Source organism: Cynocephalus volans, chromosome 6, assembly GCF_027409185.1.
Source record: "Cynocephalus volans isolate mCynVol1 chromosome 6, mCynVol1.pri, whole genome shotgun sequence".
NCBI classification, from domain to species: Eukaryota; Metazoa; Chordata; class Mammalia; order Dermoptera; family Cynocephalidae; genus Cynocephalus; species Cynocephalus volans.
The window spans coordinates 161,254,151-161,275,505 of record NC_084465.1 but is presented as its reverse complement, the minus strand read 5'-3'; the positions used below and the strand labels follow the sequence as shown (position 1 = coordinate 161,275,505).

At 48.1% G+C, this 21,355-nt stretch overlaps 1 protein-coding gene, 1 non-coding gene and 1 pseudogene across 2 annotated transcripts; all 3 read right to left on the bottom strand.

Moving 5' to 3' along the window:
* The window catches only part of LOC134381115 (F-box/WD repeat-containing protein 12-like), a 36,533-nt pseudogene extending 30,223 nt beyond the window's left edge, over positions 1 to 6,310 (bottom strand).
* TRNAI-GAU (transfer RNA isoleucine (anticodon GAU)) lies at positions 3,049 to 3,122 on the bottom strand. Its single transcript has one exon. It is a non-coding gene; the product is annotated as a tRNA-Ile (tRNA).
* A 7,753-nt stretch (positions 6,311 to 14,063) lies between the features above and the next one.
* On the bottom strand, positions 14,064 to 20,852 carry LOC134380232 (cyclin-dependent kinase 20-like). Its single transcript, XM_063099887.1, has 8 exons — positions 20,697 to 20,852; positions 20,249 to 20,362; positions 19,025 to 19,213; positions 18,657 to 18,778; positions 18,449 to 18,511; positions 17,014 to 17,137; positions 16,424 to 16,579; positions 14,064 to 14,783 (listed from the first exon to the last, which is right to left on the bottom strand). The coding sequence occupies exons 1-8, from the start codon at positions 20,769 to 20,771 to the stop codon at positions 14,592 to 14,594; spliced, it is 1,035 nt and encodes a 344-aa protein (XP_062955957.1). The 5' UTR covers positions 20,772 to 20,852; the 3' UTR covers positions 14,064 to 14,591.
* Positions 20,853 to 21,355: the final 503 nt, after the last annotated feature.

The following is a 21,355-nucleotide window of genomic DNA, read 5'->3' as shown; positions in this document are numbered from 1 at the left end:
CTGCAAGCCTTTGGTTATTTCCAGAGTTCTGAAAAAGTTGGTTTTGACCATTTTTGCCAATTTTCTCATAGCTTTTATGAAGACAACTTTTGGAGGTTGTTACTCTGCCATCTTCCAGGAGCCTACATTCTTAATGTATATGTGACCACTGTCAATCCTATGATAATACCTTTCTTATAGGTTGTTGAGAATAAAATGTTAGCTCATCCATGCTGCAATTACTAAACACCTACCTAATCTGTGGGCCCTGGAGTGAATGAGACATGGCTCTTGCCCTAGAGGCACTCTCAGCTGGTAGTTAGTTAGAGGATAAGCAAAAATAAAATTCAGGGAATTGCTAAGTTCTAGAAGGAAGAAGCAGCTTATGGTGCTATGGGATTTGAGCACAAGGAGAGTGGATATCTGGCTGGAAAGTGAGCGAGGCTTTATGGACAGAGGCTTTCAGCACTTAAGGTACATCAGAGCTGATGTGGCATCCTCTGGCTCCAGTCCAGTACTCATACCTCAAGAGGTGGAGAATGAAGTCAGATGAAAAATAACTCGTTCATATCCCCACAGTCTGAACAAGTACAACACAAAGTCTCTATCATCCTAACTTGCACACTCATTGAACACTTACGTGTCAGGTTTTGTTCTAGGCACTGAAGAGCTTCCAAAACACTGAGAAGAGTTTTAGTGCTCAGGTGGGGTGAGGTTTACTGTGTTTGCTGAATCTCTGGTCTTTCTACCAGAAATACCATATTGACAGCCTATGGGCAGAACAGGCCCCCAGATTATTTTGTTCGGCCTGCATAGGAATGGCCCACATGAACTAGCTGCCAACACTTAAAAATCAGGAGATTTTACATAAAAATCAGATAAAAGCAGGAGGTCAAGCAATACTGAACCCAAATTCCCACCTGGCAAAATTTGCCTGGAGCCACACGGCTGTACCCTTTAGATGACAATGATTCACCACTGTCTTCATCATTCCCTTTATCTCCCTGACTCTGAGGCTGAATGTCACTTTCCTTATGTCATCACTCTTATTCTGTTGATCTTATTTTAGTTGAAATAAAAGGAAAGGAAAGTATTTCTTGTACACATAGTTCAATCTAAACAGTGATTGTTTAGACTGAAATATAACAATCTAAACAAGTGTATTGAATTGTGTCCCCCCCAAAACTCACTGAAGCTTGAATTGTGTCCCCCAAATTTTATGTATTAGAAACTTCGCCCCCATTGTGACTGTTAAGAGGGTGGGAAATCCTGTGGTAGTTGAAAGGTGGAGCATTGAAGAGGTGATTGGATTGTAGGATCGTGCAGTAGTGAATGGATTAATAATGGTGGTCAGGGGCGTGGTGTGAAGGGCTTTAAAAGAACAGAGAGGAGAGTCTGTCTCTCTCTTGCTCTCTCTCTGCTCTTTCTGCTTCCACTATCTTGCAATGTGAGGGGTCACTGCCGGCCACCACCAGATGTGTTCCTTGGACTGTGGATTTCCCAGCCTCAAAAACTGTAAGCAATAAATTTTGTTTTCTTTATAAATCACACAGTTGCCGGTATTTTGTTATAAGCAACAGAAATGGACTAACACAAGTATAAACATAAAAGCTAGACCAAGAAGATAATGTGGTTTTAAAAAAGCAGGAGATGGCACATTTCTCTGTGGAAGTGAAATCTATTTCTACATAGATTTAAGTCCATCATATATCAAACCACAGTGAGAACTATAACCAATATTTAGAAGAGAGATAATAAAACCAAGTGATTTAACCAAAAAAGGAAAAAAGGTGAACATCAGTAAAGTATAAATATGAATAAAGTAAGTGAAAAAAATACTTTGGCACCAAAACCTTTCACAGATAGCAATTAATAACAAAAAAGAAGCTATTGGCCACAACAGAAATTACATACCTTAAATGGAAGCAATTATTTGCAATTTTACTTCTAACCAAAAAGCTAATGCTTAATGTGTTGAAGAAATTACAGGATTTCAAAGGTCATAAAGCATTTAAAATAGTAACTTGTAGCATTTTCAATTGAAATTATACAGTACAAATTAAAAATATATCACATGGTCAACCATGTTTATTCACTGTGTCCATGAGAATTTCAATGGGCCTGGAGAGCTTTTGGACATGGCACCCATGATAGGCACAGCATCAGGAAATGACACATGCATGTGTCCACAGGTCATGATGCCTTTGGAATGCTGTTGTCTGAGCTTAAGAAACATAAACCCAGTGTTTTTATAAGGACAGTACTCAAGGATACAAACACAAGGGATGACACCAAAACTATAAAATAGTAATGAACTGAAAACCTATTCATGATTTGGCCTGCAGACAACTGAACAATTTGCATGAGGAACCTGGAGGCACAGGATGGTAACATATGAACAGTACCTGGAAGTCAGGTGATGTGCTGAAGAGAATATTCTTGAACTGCTCAAAGAAATACATTTCACTCAGAAAATTCCTACCCTGGCTTATGAGGAAAGATAACAAAGACTAGGGTTGGGATTGGCATCACACCTCTTTAAACATGTAAATATTCTTGGGCCAGGACCTCCACAAATAGTTACAATACGTGAGTCAATTCATTTATTCCTAGTGAAACAATTTCTTTGAGAAACGCATTTGCTAAGACATAATCTTGTCCACTTTCCTATAGAAAAATCACTTTCTGGAACTGAATGTTATATCTAGACTACATTCCCCCAATTGTACAGATAAAGACCAAATTCTCATAAAAGTTCTCTTACTTCAAAACTGGCTAGAGATTAGTACTGTTTTTGTAGTTAATATTAGTAATAAAAACTTAATAAAAACCAACAAATGGAATAGCGCTATATGATACTGCAAACTAAATATGGCAAGACTGGCATTCCCGATGTCCCAAATATCTCAAGGCACAGTCATCCTAAAAATAAAGAGTCTTTCCATGTTTCAAAGACAATGTGTGAACAGCTGTTCTCCATCATGAGTGGCTACAATTATAGTTCCTAGTTGGCAGTTAGAGCAGCACTGTATTCTGCAACAAGATCTGACAGTTTTTTTTTTTGGCAGCTGGCTGATACAGGAATCGAACCCTGGACCTTGGTGTTATCAGCACCATGCTCTAACCAACTGAGCTAACCGGCCAGCCAGTGACAGTTATACCTTGGTACAAAAAAAAAAGATGTCAGGTTCCAAAGAAATGAATTAGTAAAAAAAAAAAAAAAATTAATAACTTGACAATTAAAATGTCTTTTATTTTCAACTTTATTTTTTTCATTTGATCTTTATAACTTCTAATACCATACAAGTTTGTGTTGCTATGTTGTTACACCAAAGCTGAATTAAAATAAAGGCAGCTTGATCATATTTCTGTTGATCTGTCTTCTATCAGCCAGCTGCATTCATTTGCTGTATATTTCTGCCCCTGAGTTTGATGGCCCCACCTTATTTCCCATTTGATTAATATAATCTTTCATATTTCAATATTCTAGAAAAACAGCTACATCCCTAACCAGGGAGGATTCTCCTACTGGTAGGGATCGTGGATAATCCTTTCTTATGCACTCAACAGAGCCAGAAATTCAGATGCTCAGAAGCCTTAACCAGTGCACCCACCGCTCCTCTGCAGGACCACATATGGCTCTTCTTTCACTCACCTCCACAGTTCCTTGGTCCTTGAAACCTCATTCCAGACCTAGAACGAGGAGGAGAGAAGTGTGTGGTCAGACAACAGGCAGTGAGCACCTAGCCTGCCAGGCCCTGTGGAGGGGACAAGAAGCTGAATCAAACTCAGTCCCTGCACTCAAGAAAACGCACCCTGAGGTAGAGCTAGAGACATATTTGAATAATCAAAAACAATCAAATAATGAACGAGAAAGGGCAGAATGAGCAACTGAATGGGGGTAAAGGGTGGGGTGCCAAGGGACTCAGAGAAGTGATGACTGATCAAGTCTCAAAGAATGAGTAGCGGTTCTTTACGTGGCTGCGGCATTGCTGAGACACAACAGCTGGGCGAATATTCCTAAGGGTGGAAAAGATGAATGAGTAATTTGTCTTAATTAGAACATAGGATTCTGGGTGGAGAAGAATGGAAAAAGGAGCTGAAGGTTGGCTTAGACCAACTCCCAAAAGTTGTAATGGCAAAAACAGTGAGATGCTACTTGAGAATTTTGAAGAGGAGAGTGGAAGGGTCAAACTGCATCTCAGAAAATCACTTTGGCTACTGTGAGAAGGAAGGTTTGGACCTGAAAGCAGAGAAGTATGCCTGGTAAGAAGGCAGCTGCAATGAAGTAAATTAAGGCACGGGCCAAGGGGATGTCCCAGAAATGCTGGACGGCAGAATGAGGGCAGCCTCCAGCCTCCCAGGCTGTCCTGTATCCTCTACACAGACTATCCTCCCACGACTGCTTTCTGCAGTAGTGTTTACCAGGAGGGTCAGGACAGTTTCACAGAATAGGGAACAGGGTGCCAGACCTTTCCCCCCCTCAGGCCCAGGCCTGCCTCATGGAACTTCCTACCCTCTCCAGCTAAGACGTCCAGAATTCTGGAGCCTACACAGCTTCAGTGGGCAACTCTCTAGAGCCTTCGGTGGGCCAGAACCTCTGAGGGTCCCATCCCAGACATGTGGCTTTCCAAGCCCGGGCAGAAGCAATGACCACCCTCTCTGAGCCCAAGCGACCCCTTCAACAGCCCTCATTCACCTGCCAACTCAAAGTTCCTACGCCTTTAAGAAGTCTTTTTGGCTGGCAGAAGTGTAAAGTTTATATTCTGCAAACTCAAACCAGGCAAGATGATCTGTGCATTTTCTCTGTATATCCTTTCTCTCTCTCTCCTTTCTATAGTTCCTAGTTCAAAACCCAACTGAGATCTTGTTTCCCAGACAGAGAATTGTAATACACAATACACCCTGCAAAATAAATGCTACCCACCTTTAAGGATCCTTCTGTTAGCTCCTGGCCTTCACAATGACACCGTGAGGCAGGGATTACTGACCTCATTTTACCTATGAGGAAACTATGACCTGGGGAAACTGGTGCTACCATAGGGTATTGGGCACCTCCCTTTCAAACTTGTCCCCTAAGTTACCCCTAGCCTACTGCCATGGAAACAGCTAGGGATCCAATTCCAGCTCTGTGCATAACTCCATGGGTGACCTTGGGCAAATCACTGTGTGATATTCAGTATCCTGATGAGTAAATATGAGGGCGAAAGCCCAATATTTCACTTGATACACTTAAAAGTATAATAACAGGGGCCGAGCCCATGGCACACTCAGGAGAGTGCGGCGCTGGGAGCGCAGCGACGCTCCAGCCCCAGGTTCGGATCCTATATAGGAATGGCCAGTGCACTCACTGGCTGAGTACCAGTCACGAAAAAGACAAAAAAAAAAAAAAGGATAATAACGGTATTCTAGCAAGGATCTGCTTATTAACCTTTTTGTAAAACGATATAATATGTATTTTAAGTTCCTTAAAGAAATTCATTTACTCAACAAATATTTACTGAGAGAACTTAACCATCAAGGCACACACTGGGTGACAGAGACAGTGATGAAAAGTACAAACTCCCTCTCTTAAGAACGGATTTAGCAGGGAAAACCCGATACTAAACAAATACACGATACAAATAATCACGAAATTACAGTTCTGCGGAATCCTCGGGGGAAGAAGACAGCGTGCCTGTAACACAGGGCGGTGCACAGCGGGGAACCCACGGGACAAGCTCACTCCACCAGTGTTTATTTCGTGAGCACCGGCATGAAGGAAACGACGGACGGGGGGGTGCGAGTGGCTGGGGACGGACACCTCTGAGCCGGCAGGATGCGGAGCCATCAGCATCACCATCACGGGGAGAACCGGGAGTGTGGCCGTCCGGGCACAGGGAACGGGTAAAAGAAAAGCTCCCAGGAAGGAAGTCCCAGAACATTCCAGAAAAGGCGAGAATGCAAAGAAAAACGGTCTCTAAGCCAATTTTAGGGGTGAACCCTGATGGCAGGGAGCCTGCGTCTGGTTCACAGGCGCCCAGCGCAGGAGAAGGGACGGTCGCTAGAGCCTCCCGAGGACGCCGAGGTCTCCGCCCGGGACCACGAGCGACTCCCGCCGCTTCACGGATTCAGAGCAGACCGACAGCCTCCCCCACGGACAGGGAGACCGAGGGTCCAGAGGAGAAGCCCCGGCCGCGGACGCGCCGGCGACCACAAGCCCAGGCCCTGCCTCTCGCCCTGCACAGAGCGCGTCACCTTGTCCACCTGCGAGGCGCAGAGACGGTCTGGGGCCTCCAAGAAGGAGAAGACGCGGAGCAGCTCGTCCCGACCCAGCTGCGGGTCCATCCCGCCGGCTCCGCCCAGCCCGGCCGCCTTCGCCGCGCTCCCGCCCCCCCCTCCAGCCCCTGCTCCCGCCCCGACCCCTTCCTGCTCCCGCCCCCCCCTCTGGCCCCGGCTCCCGCCCCTTCCTGCTCCCGCCCAGCCCGCCCCGCTCCCGCCGGCTCCGCCCAGCCCGCCCCGCTCCGCCCCTCCCGGCCCGGCCCCTTCCTGCTCCCGCCCAGCCCGCCGCGCCCCGACAGCCACGCCCAGCCCACTCCGCTAACTCTCTTAAGTGCCGGCCGGCTCCTCTTTCCCTGACTGCCAACTTGCCTCTGCCCTCGCGCTCGTCCTGATCCTCGCACTGAACCAACCCTGTTTTAAACCCTTGTCCTGGCCCTCGGTCTGACCTGCTCCCTTGCACTGGACCTTGCACTGGACGCCGGCCCTGCCCCTTGACCTTGCTCTCGCTTTCTCGACCTCACCTTTGACCTGGGCCTGACCCTGGTCTTCACCCTGGGCCTTCACCCTGACCCTGCTCCTCATCCTGACTCTGACCGGTGCTGGCCACCATCTGCCATCTACCCCTACACCTGTTGCTGCCCTTACTTCAGCCCTCATGACCCTGACATTCACTGTGTCCCTGGCCTTCACTGTTGCTTCACCACTACCTGAACCTCCCAGAGGGCAGGGTCCTGGCCCTGCCCATCGTACTGACCCTCACTATCCCTTTCCCTACCATTGGTTTTCTCTCTAATGCTGGTCTTGGCCCTCATCCTTGCCCTGGTCCTGGTCACAGCCACTGGTCACAGGAGTCCTGACTGTCACTTGTGCCCTCGCCTACATCTGTCCCAGGCCTGGCCTCAACTCTGACCCTCACCCTGGCCTTTGTCTTGGCTTTGGCACTGGCCCTGGCCCTCACCCTGGTCATTGCCCTGGCCTAGGTCCTTGCACTTACTTGCTCTCACCTTTGCCCTCCCCTCGCCCTTGCCATATGACTCTCATCCTCGCTCTGGACCCCTTCTTTGCCTTCACTTGGGCCCTGAACTTTGTACTTGCACTAGCCCTGGCAGTTCACCTGGCCTTCCCCTGGCCTGGCTTTGCCATCTCCCTTATCCTTGACCTCAACTGAACCTTTGCCCTCAACCTGGTCTTTGCCCTGGCTCTTACATTTGCCCTCATTCTCTTTGACTCTCACCCTCACTATGAACTTGAGCCTGACCCCTGTTCCTCACCCTCGCCTGGTTTTGCCCTCATGTTGGTGCTTGTCCTCACCTAACATTCACCCTCACCCTGACCTTTGCAGTCACCCTCACAATGACTCTCAGCCTCCCTCTCACCTTGGCGCTGTCCCTTGTGCAAGCCCTGCCCTGACCCTCACCTTGGCTTTTATGCTAGCCTTGATACCAGCCATGGACCTCATGTGGTCTTGGTCCTGGCCTATACAGGTTCAGATCAGATTTAAAGTAAAAGTGAAGGGCAGAGTGAAGGTCAAGATCAAGTTCGAGGTCAGAGTCATTGCTAGGATGAGGTTGAGATCAGACACAGAGAGATGAGGATCAGAATGTGGGAGAGTGTCCAGTTCAGAATAAAGGACTGTGTCAAGTTAAGGATCAAAGTAAAGGAGAGGTCAGGGCCATGTTCAGTGTCAGAATCTGGCTCAAGGTCAAAATTAGTGTGAGGGAAGTTTTAGGGTTAGGGTTGGGTTCAAAATCAAGCTGAAGGTCAAGATGAGTGTGAAGGTCAGGATGAGGATACATTAGAGGGTCAGGATCAGTTTATGGTCAAGGTCAAGATCAGGGATAGGTTTGGTCAGGGTAAGGACATGGTCAATGACAGAGTGAGGGGAGGTAAAATTGACAGTCTCATTCAGGTTGACAGTGAATGTCCAGTTCTGGATAGGATTCAAGGTCAATTCCAGAGTCAAGGTGAGTGTGAGGTTGATGTTCAGGATTAGGGTCCCTGAACTTGACTGAGGGTGAGTGTCCCATTAAGGATAAATGTTCTGGGGTGGTATCAGGTTCAGGGTCATGATCAGTGTGAGAGCTATGTCATTGTCAGGGCCAAGGTCAGGGTGAGTGTTAGGGTCATGTTAATCATCAGGGTCAGGATCACGGTCATGGTGAGCATCAGAGTAAGATGAGAGTCAGGGTGAAGGTGAGGATCAAGTTCATGGTCAAGGTTAAGTTCCAGGTCAAGTGCAGTCAGAGTCAGGGTGATGGTTAGGATAAAGGTCAGAAATGGGCTAGGGTTAGGGAGAGAGTAAATATGAGAACAAGTTTCAGGGTCATGGGCAGGTTTAAGGTTAAGTTCAAAGTCAGGTGGGGGTAAGGGTAGTGTATCAGAGTCTGCCAAAGAATTGGATGAGGGTGAGAGTGAGTGTGTAGGTCAGGGTCAAGGTCAAATCAAGGTCAGGGTGATGATCAAGTTAAGCATGAGGATAAGGTTAATTGTCAGATTCAGGTTGTTGGGTTCAGTGTAAGGCTGAAGGTCAAGAGTCAGGTTTAGGGTCAAGTACAAGGTCAGGGTGGGTCAGGGTTAATGTCTTGTGTAGATGGGATTGATTGAGGGTCCAGGGTCAGTGTGGGTCAGTATCTGGATTAGCATCAATGTCAGGTGAAGTTCAGTAATAGGAACAGGTTTTGTCTAGTTCCAGAGCAGGGTCAGATTGATGATCATGTACAGTGTTAAGAACCAGGGTTATAAAAAGGTTGAGTGTCAGAGCGAGGGTCAGGTTCAAGGTCAGGTTCAAATTCAGGGTGGGTAAATGTGATGACAATTGTCAGGATAAAGTTTATTTTTAGGGACAGAGTAAGGTTGAGGTTCAGAATTAGTTTGATCGTGAGTGTCTGGTTCAGTCTCAGGTTCAGGATCAAGGTGAAGGTGAGGCATGATTTTTGGCATCAGGATCAGGGTCAGGAAAATGTTCAGGGCCAATGTAGTGTCAGAACAGGGTTAACCAAAGGTCAGAGTAAGGTCAGGGCGAGTGTGGGGTCAGTATCAAGTTCAAGGACATGGTGAGGATCAAGATGGGGGATCTAGGTCAGGTTTATCATTAAGGTCAGTTTCAAGCCCAAGTTAAAGATCAGGATGGGTCAGAATCAGTATCGGAGTAAAGTTCAGAGTAAATTGCAGTTTCAAGGTCAGAATAAGGACAATATATTTTCATTTTTGGTTTTTCTTATTTTCTTTATATTTTTAATGTTTTTATATAATGAAGTTTTCTTTGTGGGAAGTTTAATTATAATTTCTATTTCCTTAATAGATATGGGGCTACTCAGGTTATCAATATCTTCTTGAGTGAGCTTTGGTAATTTCTGTCATTCAAGGAATTAGCCCATTTTATCTAAGTTGACTTTATCAGCACAAAATTCATAATACTCTCTGATGATACTTTTAAATATCTGTGTAATGATAACATCTTTCCCATTCCCAGTATTGGTATTCTGTGTCTTTTCTTCTTTTTCCCTTTGATCAGTATGGCTAGATGTTTATCGATTTTATAGATCTCAGTGAATCAGCTTTCAGTTTCACTTTTTTTTTCCTGTTTGTTCTATCTGATCTGTATTATTTCCTTTCTTCTGCATATTTTGGACTTAATTTTCTCTTTTTTGTCAAGTTTCTTAAAGTAAAAACTGAGGTGATTCACTAAATGCCTTTCTTCTTTTCTAATATATGCAGCTAGTGCTATAACTTTCCACATGAGTACTGCTTTTATACATCGTGTTTTCATTTTCACTCAGTTCAATACTTTAAAAAAAGAAATTCCCTTGAGACTTTCTCTTTGACTCATATACTATTTGGGTTGTTTAATACATATCTTGTCTCATTATGTCATGTCTCATGTTCTTCTTGACTGCAACAATTTCTGAGACTTTCCTGATTTTTGATGAACTTTATAAGCCCAGATGGTTTCACTGGAGAATCCGACCAAATATTTAAATAGTAAGAGAAAACAGCAATATTTGCCCAAGGAGTTACCATTCCTGGTGCTCTTGATTTGTTGAGTAGATGCAGATTTCCATCGGTATCATTTTCCTTCTGCCGTCTTCTAGAGTGAATCAGCTAGAAACGAATTCTTTCCAGTTTTTATATGTCTGAAAAAGGTTTTTTTCTTTGTTTTATTATCATTATTACTATTTTTTGGCGGCTGGCCAGTAAGGGTATCCAAACCCTTCATTTCGGTGTTATCAGCACCACACTCTGAGTGAGCTGACCAGCCAGCCTTATTTTTCCTTTATTTTTGAAAGATATTTTTGCTGGGTAAAAATTCTCAGTTAACAGATATTCTTTCATTACTTCAAACAACTGTTACCAAGCCATGATATGTTTTTACACTCATGAGTAAGAGTAATCATGCAATTTTCTTTTCTGTAATATCCTTGTTGAATCTTGGTATCAAGACTATCGCTGATGTTACAAAATAAGCTGAGTAGGCTTTCTCTTCTATTCTCTGGCATCTTGGCACTTTCTCTTAAATGATTGGTAGAAATTAGCAGTGAAGCTATCCGAGCCTGGTGGTTGCATCATGAAAATATTCTGATTTGGAGGTTCCGTTTAATAGTTTTAAGACACTTTGGGTTTTTTTGTTTTTGCCTATTGTAAGTTGAACTTTTCTATGAATTTGTCTATTTTACCAAATTTCAAATTTATAAACATGAAGTTATTCCTAATATTATTCTTCTGAATCCTTTTTCATTTCGGATATTGATAGTTTGTGCCTTCTCTTTCTTGATCAGCATCACCCACTTTGACATTATTAATCTCTTGAAAGAATAAATTTTTTGGCTTTGTTCTTCCACATCATACCTTTTTTGTTTTGTTAATTTCTCTTCCTGTTTATTTCCTTCTATTTAGATGTAACTGCTTTTCTTTATTAAACTTGTGATGGATGCACGGCTTAGTCACAGCCTTTTTGATATTATATCCATATCATCAGGATTATAAATTAACCTTTAAGCACTGCTGTGGCTGTATCTCACAAGAATTGCTATGTTGTAACGTTAGTATCAGCCAGTTCATAACATTTTCCATCTTGCATTGTTGCTTCTTCTTCTTTGATCCATGGGTTATTTTAGAAGTGTATTTCTTAATTTTCAGACATATTTGTAATTATGTTATCTTCCAGGTTTCTAGCTTAATTACATTAGAGTAAAAAAAATACACACCTTGGATCATTTTGATCCTTTGAAATTTGTTGAGACTTGTTATGGCCCAGTCTATGATCGATTTATTGTGTTTTGTCTTTTTTTTTTTTTTTTTTTTAAAGATGACCGGTAAGGGGATCTTAACCCTTGACTTGGTGTTGTCAGCACCACACTCTCCCGAGTGAGCCACGGGCTGGCCCGATTTATTGTGTTTTGCATGTGCCTGAGAAGAATGTGTATCCTGTGTTGTTTGGTTTTCTGTTGTTGACCAAGTGTTCACTATTGCCTGTTACTTACCCACTGACTTGAGTTGACCAACCTTTAGTCAGGATTCTCTCCCCGCCTTAGGCCCCTAACCTTTGGCTCGCCCCTAAGCTTAAACAAGCGCTAAGATGTAGACATGCTCCCGTAACAGCTCATTCCAAGAACCTGGTGAGCAACGAAATAAACACGTCCTGTTAAACCACGTTGATTACGCTGCCTGCTCTCCCCACTGCTGCCCTGCTCACCTCTCTATGGAAGCAAAGCCCTTTGTTGATTTGGAGATGCTTGCAGATCCTGAGGTTGGAGTGCTCTCTGTACTGCAGCAGGCTTTTCAAATAGCCTCTCAAGTCTGGATTTGTTTTTATTTAAAATATACAAGCATTAGGTCAATATGTTCATCCTCTTAGGCAAACTACATTCCGAATTGTTCTGTCTTTTCCTGTTTGTTTGGGTTAGTCAAGTGAAGCAGCAGAAACGGAAAAGGAGCAAGGAAATCTGCAACTGGTTGTGACTGATTAGTTGTGAACACAACTACACTTGGACTGGCCTCCTGTTTCTTGGAGAGCTATTTTAAATCTAACGCTTTGGAAGTGGATTTGTCTTTCTGGTTTTTAGTTCTGTTACTGTGATTTATATTCATCTTAAATTTTGAGACTATATTATTATGTGAATACTAATTTAGAGAAAATTTTGCCAATAGATTTAATATCATTAGCATTGAACGTGTTTATCTCTAGCAATGCTCTTTGCCTTAAAATCTTTTGTCTGGGGCCAACCCCGTGCCGCACTCTCGAGCGCAGCAGCACTCCCGCCGCGGGTTCGGATCCTATATAGGGATGGCCGGTGCGCTCACTGGCTGAGCGTGGTGCGGCCAGTCACAAAAAAGACAAAGAAAAAAAAAAGAAAAATCTTTTGTTTGATATTAACTGTTCTTTGCCTTAAAACCTATTGTTTGATATCAAATAACTATACCAGATTTTTGGTTTGTGTGTACATGGTAAATGTTTTATCCTCTTACTTGCAAATTTTTGGTATCTACATTTTAGACTTCTCTTGGAAATACCACATAATTTCATTCTCCTTCTAATTGAGATAACAATCTTTGTTTCAGCTGGAGCATTTATTCTTTATGTTACTAATATTTTTTAGTTTAAAACTATCATCTATGTGCTAGATATTTGTACCTGTGTTGTAGCAAGTATTTTTTATTATTCCATTATTCCTTGTAGTTTTAGAAATTGTATACGCTTCATTCTAGATTTGATATAACTCTAGAAATTTAGTAAATTACTTAGCATCCTGGACAGAGTACAGCTGTTACACAGTGTATGTCTGGTGAGTCCACTACCTGGAATACCTAGTCTGTTTTCTGTTGTCTGTGCTGCTTATTTACATTCTTGTCTCCTCATGTGCCTGGTTATCACTGTACAATGTACGCTGCTTGAAAAGCTTTTGTAGAAAAAACCTAAGGCCTCAACTGATAATCACCAAATGAGCTTTTCATCAGTTGACCACATCTTATTTAAACTGTTTCCAAACACATCAAGCCTAAGTGCAGGCTCCCATTTATGCAGAGGTGAGAACTACCAGAAATTAACTAAGGCTGACTGGAGCTTAGAGTCTGCAGATGTGGCTGGAGAAATAAACAGAGGTCAGATCATGAAAACATCAGACTTTCCTGAGAGCAGCAACTGGGGTTTACCGTGTTGTGTCTTCCCACTAAGTGCTTGGAGGCTGGCAGCTGCAGCAGTGTTAGTCACTTTGGTATCCTCGGTGCTCCCAGAAGCATGTATCCACATGAAGCATAAAGCAAACATCTTAAGAATAAAAGATTGCTGAAAATAAGTTTCTCTCGTCTGTCTATGTTTACCTATCCCTGAATCAATACCACAGTCTTAATTATTACATAACCTTACAAAACGTGTTGATATCTGACAGAGCAAGTCTTTTCATCATTTCCTCTTCTTCTGCTTTGATTCTTCCTCTTGGCCCTTTGCATTTCCATATATTTTTTAGAATCATCTTTATCAAATTATTATGACATAAGGAAAAAGAACTGGCTGGGATTAGACTGGGGTTTACTGAATTCATAAATTAACTGCAGGAGTGCCTATTTCCTTATTCACACAGCTGCTCTGGCTCCCCCTCATCCTCAGGGAGCAGACGGTGGTAACCCGGCCTAATGTGCGTGGGTCGCCTGCTGGATCTTGAGCCATCCTTGGGTCGAGACTTCTGTCCACCCCACTTCCAAATGAGCGCTCAGTCATATGAGGCACCCAGGAAGCCCTCAGGGTAAGAGTGGCCATAACTAGAGCTACGATCTCAGTGACCCACGAAAAAATTAGGACCATGAGATGAATAGAGGAGGAGCAGACATAGGCAGAGCCACTTGGGGCTTTTATAATAAATCTCAAATACTGAACTAGAACAAAATTAAACCAAAATCCTCCTTCCCACTTGAGTTTCCAACATGAGGACATCTTACTCTCTACCCTTCTCCCAGATGTTTCTAACAGGGATGTCCTTGACCAGGACGCAGGGCCTTGAGAATCAGCACAGGCCGGCATGGCCACTATCCGAGGGTGGTCCCTGGACGGCAGCAGAGATCTGTTTCTGACTTACAAGTCACTAGTGTACAGATGTGAGGCCAACTGAGTACAAGCCGCGGGCCTCCTCTGCTGGACTGGACATCCTCATGTGCTGGGAACATGACCTCTGCCTCCTTGAGACCAGCCCTCACGAGGGCTGAAGAGTAGGACACGGTAGGAGCAGGGCGAGGTGTGGAGTGGGCCCAGTATGGCTGTGGGGAGGCCGTGGAAAGTCAAGCCAGGCAGGAGGCAGAGGAACAAGCAGCCCGGTGGCCCTGGCAGGGAGGCAGTCAGGGCCTGGGCCAGCATCTCCCTGCTACAGGATGAAGGGCCGAATCAGCTCCGGATTCAACAGCGACTCCTCAAGAGGCCGGTCCACATCGAAGTCACGGATGTGTGGGGGCCCTGGGGGGGCCTTGGGGGCGGGTCCCCCTGTGCGCTGGGGAATCGGCAGCTCAGATGGGTGGGCAGGCAGGGGAGCTGTGAAGAAGTACTGATGCAGAAGGGCCTGGGGGTGGTGAGTAAGGGACAGCAGAAGGAAACCAGTCACCTCCCTGTCCCCAGCCTCAGGCTGAGGGTGACCGTTAACGTCTTCCTTCACCCACTCATGCCTCCAGCTGACTCGGAAGAGCTTTCCTGGGTGCCCACTGTGTCTGAAGCTCTGTTCCGGAGGCTGGGGACACAGCGGTTACCAAAGCAAACAAAAGCTCTGCCTTTTTGACATAGGCGGAGGGGTAGGGGGAAGATAATAAACAAGAAAATGGAGTAAAATATACAGTATGTCAGATAACAATTGGTGCTGTTGAAAAGAGAAAGCAAGAGAGGGGCATGAGGAATACTGGAGAAAGGCTGCAGATTTGAAGAGTGGTGAGGGAAGGCCACTTGACAGGGGACATTTGAGCAATGACCTGCAAGAGGTGAGCAGGCGCCAGGATACCTGGAGAAGAGCGCTCCAGCCCAGAGAGTGTCCCAGTGTGTTCCAGGACATGGACGAGGCTGTGGGGCTGGAGAGGAATGGGCAAGGGGGACACCAGCAGGCAGGGTCAAGAAGTGATGGTGCCCAAGGACACCATACCTGTGGGCCATCAGAAGGGCCTTGGCTTTTCCTGAGTTAGAGGGAGCCACAGGCCCTGGCAGAGGAGGGTTGTGACCAGCTTTGCTGGGACAAGGCCACTGTCTCTGCCAGGTGGAGAGAAGATCAATTGGAGGAGGAGGGATGCAGGTGCTGGGGGCGATCTGGGGGAGAAATGGGCAGACGGCTGGGTGCACTGTGCAGGCAGAGCCCACAGGAGCTGCTGACTGAGACTGACAGGGGAGCTGGGTGGGGACTGAGAGGACATGCGTGGTGCTGAGTGTGGCTGGGAACAGTGGCCATCAGGCTGGAGAGACAGGTATGCCTGAGAGAGGCCCTGACACCATCAGCCTGTGGCTCCTGCCATCCTCACTGTACTTCCCTGCCTTCCAGCCACACCTACCTTCCTGGGCCTCCTCTCCAGGCCATTGCTCACCATTTCTCTCTTTGGTGCACACCTCCTCAAACACCTCTTCATGCTTAAACCCGCCTTTCCTCCAGGAAGCCTTGCTAGACCCCACAGTTGGCCCCGCATCCCTCTCGGGCTCCCACAGATAAGGGGCAGGCCCTCTTGTGACCCTCTGGGCCTGAAGCTGCCTCGACACGGGGGAGAGGCAGGTCTGCTCTTCTCTGTCTATTCTAGGGCCCAGGATAATGCCCAGCACATGCCAGATGCTCAATAAATATTTGCTGCAGGAATAAAGGAGCAAGTCCCCTACAACTCTCTTGCTGTATCTGCCACATGGTCTGAGACAGACCAGGACCCATCCACCTGGACCTGTGCTCTCCTGAGAGATGGGCATGCCCCTCTAACAGGTCATCGCTGCTCTCCTGCAGCCTTTCGGGGAACACTGGGGATGTCCAGTGGAGTCTGCTCATGAGAGGCACAGCTGCTGAGGCCCCTGGGGGTCCTGGGTACAGTGCAGGTGTCCGGGATGCCTGGTTCTCATCCCCACCCATCAGAGGTTCTGAGGGTTGCTGACACGATGGGGTCACACAGCTATCAAGTACAGAGTACTGGGGCAATGGCGGGGATGAGAAAAGCTAAAGAAGCAGAAACCATGGCCTTACTCTACCTGGGAGGCTGGGATGCGCTGGCGAGGAGGGTAGAGGAGGAACTGGCCCAGCAGGTCCAAGGCCTGAGCAGAGGCGTCGGGCAGCACCTCTTCCAGGGGCACCGGTGCCCTGTCCTTAAAGGAGATCTTGTTGTAGTCGGGCAGCTCAGTGATCTCCTGGGACACGGAAGAGGAGGGGGGAACATGAGAGCAGGCACCACCCTTGCCACTCCCCTAGAGGCCAGCTCCTGTCCCTAACACAAGCTCACTCACAGCTCCCCATCTATGTGTCCCCATTATCACTCATTCACTCTTCCATTCCTTCCTCCAACCCCTCACCCTCTTAGATACCAGCTTGGTACCCAGCTTGCTGAGACGCCAAGCCATGCGCGTGCTGGGGTGGGAAGGGGCAGAGGACAGGACCTGGCCCTCCCACCTCCAGCATGGCAGGAAAGAGGAACTCCCAAACTGGGCAAGGACAGTGGTCCCTGTCGGTCAACAGGGGTCGGGGCCATGAGAGAAAAGGTGTGGCAGCGTGGGGAGGCAGCCACTTGTTGATGGGCAAGGAGTAAACCTGCCCCACACCCTCCCTACCAAGGGCCCCTGCAAACCGGCCAGACTTGAGGGCTGGGGGTACCCAAGATGCGATGCACACAGCAAAGCTGTTCGATGTCATTTTCACCCGGGAAGAGGGGGGACCCATTCAACAGCTCGCCCATGATGCAGCCCACAGCCCTGTGGACACAGAACCCCAAGCAGCTCAGAGATCACCCACCATGGGACAAAGACCTACTGTCATCAGCTCCAAACCTCACACCAGGGGCAAGACCCCTGCACGCCAGCCCAAAGTCTTCATGTCTAGGGGTACAGACCCCCAAACAAAGACCTCAACCCTAGAACCCAGAGCAAAGCCCCAACGGTTAGTTGCGACACTGCTCAGAGCCTCACACTCCAGGATGCACAGCTCCCCTTGCACTTTCTGGGGCAGGCCAGTAAAATGGCCCCGGGAGAGGATATTGATTAAAAGGTTATTAATAAGATAGAATTAAAACACGTAAATTTTACAGGACCAAAGTCCTTAGTTTAGGAGGGCAAAGCCTACAGCTATGGGGCCAAAGCCCAAACCTTTAGGAAAGAATGTAGGACCAGAGAATTTACACAAAACTAAAGCCTTTAATGTGGATAACAGCACTGAGGCAGAACAGGGATTATTCTTAAAGCAATTGCCCTTAGTACAGCAGAAGTTAATGATGGGAAAGTACATAAGTTAAAATTTTCAAGGATGTTCTGGTAGATTAGTTAGTACATGGGGGACGTTCCATCTCCTGCCCTAAGCAGTTTCTTTAAAGTTAGGCACTCTGCTAAATATCTTATTGTTTCTTTTTGTACATTTCATAGCTTAGATTTATGACTCCTTTTGATAATATATTGTTTAAACTATTTTTTAGCTATACACGCTTGGATGAAGATTGTCTCATAGCCAGTTCTTTTATGTTCTTACTATGACTGATTAACCATCTGTTTTTCTTCTGTAACCTCCTTGTCTTTACAATAAAAGCTGAAGCAAAAACCGACTTGGGGCTGCGCCTTGCTTCCTCTTCCTGGAAGGAGTTTGTCTCGGTGCAGCCCCTTCGGGCTTCTCATTGCTCTTCATACTTGGGCTCTGAGTAATCTTTGCATCTCCACCACACAGTGAACTGTGACAGGCCCCCAAATCTCAGAACCTCAGGTGCTACAAACCATCCTCTTCCCCAAAAGGCTCAGTGCCTTCACAGCCAGGGACACAGGCCTCTGACCAGCTCAGAGATATCACATTCGTCTCAGACACTCCCCACCTTGAGCCTCAGACCACCTCCCCACCCACAGCAAAAACGTCGTGGTGCGGAACACTGACCCCAAACTGCTCAGAATACCCAAACCAGGGAAGACACCCCCAAGGCAACCTAGAGCTCAGACCAAGGAAAAGACCACCAAACAGCTTAGAGCCCCAAAGCCTCACAGAAATTCATGACGACATCATCCCTTGCCTGCCCACAGGAAACTCACCACAGATCAACGCCCTGGTCATACTGGCGGGCACCATACAGGAGCTCGGGGGCTCGGTACCACCTGTGAGGAAGAGGGCTGGTGGTCATAGCCAGGCCACTGCTCTAAAAGGATGCTGCTCCAGAAGGTCACCCCAGCTCCATCCTCTGAAGGCCCAGAAGCACCTCATCCCCAGAAAGAGGGCTGGAGAGAATCTGGCCCTCCATACCTGGTGGCCACCTGGTGTGTGTAGAGGCAGCTGCCGTCTGAGGAGAAGACCCGGGCCAGGCCAAAATCTGCTATCTTGAGCTGGCCTGAGGCGCTGATGAGCAGGTTGGCAGGTTTCAGGTCCTGGGGGGACCAAAAGAGGCATCAGTTGCCCAAATCCCCCCCAGAACCATGGGACAGGGAGCTTGGCAGGCTGACCACCCAGGTCAGTCCCAGCCCCACCTCCTCCAGGGCCACACACCTGGTCTGCTTACCTAAAGGTCCTGACCACCTCTGTCCCCCTCTGACTACACCTTCCTCAAGGGCTAACCCTACCTCCAAACTGAGTCAGCCCCCCAAGCCCCACCCCTGGCCCACTGTGGGACTGACCCGATGCACAATATTGCTGGCATGGCAGAAGGCGACGCCCTTCAGCAGCATCTGCAGGTAGCTCTTGACCTGTGCCTGGGCCAGCGGCCTCTCAGCATGGCGCACCACCTCAGCCAGATCTGACAGCATAAACTCAAAGGCCAGCACGAAGCCTGCGCCATGTGGGAACACAGCCTTCAGCTGTACCACCTGTGGGTGGGGCAGCCCATCAGTCCCCAGACTCCCAACGCCAGACCCTCTATGCAACCACCTGAGACCCCCAGACCATGTGTAACAGAGGACCAGGCAGGGAAGATGACATGGGACCTGAACTCAGAATCAGGAAGCTCGGTGCTCTGCTCTCCCAAGACAAGGCACGTCCCACTCTAAGTCTCCACTAACACTCAGGGAAAAGGTCTAAAGAAGGTCACTCAGTGGCAGCATCTGGTCCCCCAGCACAGCCTGCTCACCTGAAAATCAATGGACACGCACACACATACATGAACACGGACCTCCTGTTTCCTCTAGAGCCATTAAATCCCAGCACAAAGGGAAGGGCACCAGGAACCACACCTTCTCAGGCGCTAGGACAGCTGGAGACACATCACACACACTGAGGCCACCAGTGTCAGAGGTGTCAGGGCTGCACAGCACGAACCACACAAGGTGGGCCCTGCTGCCTCTGTCTGTTTACCTTGGCACACTTAAGTTCTCAGGAGCTGGGTTGGGCCAGTTCCTCTCTGTGTCACCAGTGCCCAGCACAGGGTAAAGAGCCTAGAGGAGGCCCCAAGGGAAGAATGTCTGGACTCCGCAGTCACACCTGTGCCAGTGCCTCCACTGACCAGTGATGGCCCATGAGCTGCTGATCCCACTTTGTCCCCTCCAGTGAGAAACAGCGCCTGGAACCTACCTTGCAGAGCAGTGAAGAGAACTCAGCGCGCAAATGTACACAGAACATTTAACAGCCTGCAGAACGTGAGGGGCTCTCCAGGTGCCAGTTATTACTAGAAATCACTAAATGCTTTGAAAAGAACAAGCTGGTGAATGAATGGATGATGATGAGTAAGTGAAGAAATAAGTGGGCAAATGAGCGATGGAATGAGTGAGGAATGAGGTAATGAGGTGAATGAGGGTGCACAAGTGGACGGAAGTGACGGGCTGATGAATGAGCACGGGGGGGGGGGGGGAGTGAAGGCGCCGGAACGCGACCCCTCGGAACGTCCCCACGCCGCCGGCCCCACTCACATACTGACTGTCCTCGACCTCCCGAAGAGCCTTGATCTCCCGCAGGGCCTGCTTGGGAATGCCGTCCTCCAGCCGCCGCAGGGCCACCTTCTTGAGGGCAACTATCTCGCCAGTCTGTGCAGGAAAGAAGGAGACACGGCCCACCCACCCCCGGCTGGGAGAAGGGCGGGAAGAGAGGGGACGCGGCCCCGCCGGGTTGCCAGAGGCCGAGGCCCTCCTGGCGGGGGCGCAATCGGAGCACGGAGGGAAAGCGGGTCTGGGACCAGCCCGGGGCCCGCAGTCCCGCCGCTGGGTGAACGGGGGCCAGACAACCGCGCGGAGGCAGGCGGAACGGACCGCGGGCAGTGAGAGAACGGCCGCCTCACAAGGACCGAACGGAGGAGTTGGCGCGTGGGGCAGAGGGCAGGTGGCGTCCACGCCCGCCGGCCCGGCCGCGGCCCCGCCTCACCTCCGCGTGCTTGGCCTTGAAGACGACGCCGTGGGCGCCCTCCCCGATGCGGCCCAGGATGCGGTACTGCTCCATCGGGGACAGCCTCGGGCCGCGCCGCAGCTTCCCAACCCCACCACGGCTCCGCCCCAGCGCGGCGACCCCAGCGCGACGCCGTTGCCCAGCAACCCCGGCGAGCCCCGCGCACGCGCACGCCCTCAGGGGCGGGGCTCTGACTTCCTGCGTTGACGGGCAACCGGCTCCCAATGTCCGCTGCGGCGGCCGCGCTCGAGGAGGTGCGCATGCGTGGAGGGGACACGGTGTGCTCTAGCTGCGGTTCTCCGTGGAGTCATCCGCCAATCAGTTACATAAAAACAGTGGAACGGTGCTCAGACCCCCCACTCCTAAGTGTATGGAACTGCCATTTCCATGTTTACCACAGGGAAAGTGACAAACGCAGCACATCAGGGCTCCTCGCATTGTTCTCTCCGTGCCTGGACTGCAAGTGAGGGGGAAATGTGATAATGCAGGGAACATAAATGTGTGTCACCTCTGCATCTCCTACTTTCCGAACAGTGCAAAAGCTGGAGGAAAACGTCTCCAGTATCCTGCGTCTTCAGTGTTTGAAAACGATTATCCCCCATACAGGCTAGCCGCTCCCCTCCAAAGATAAAAGGAAA

Coding starts and splice junctions, on each gene's coding strand:
- LOC134380232 (XM_063099887.1), bottom strand. CDS start 20,771: ATGGAGCAGTACCGCATCCTGGGCCGCATCGGGGAGGGCGCCCACGGC. Junction 17,138..18,448: donor GACCAGGGCGTTGATCTGTG/GTGAGTTTCCTG, acceptor CTGTGTCCACAG/GGCTGTGGGCTGCATCATGG. Junction 14,784..16,423: donor AGCGCATCCCAGCCTCCCAG/GTAGAGTAAGGC, acceptor CACCACCCCCAG/GCCCTTCTGCATCAGTACTT.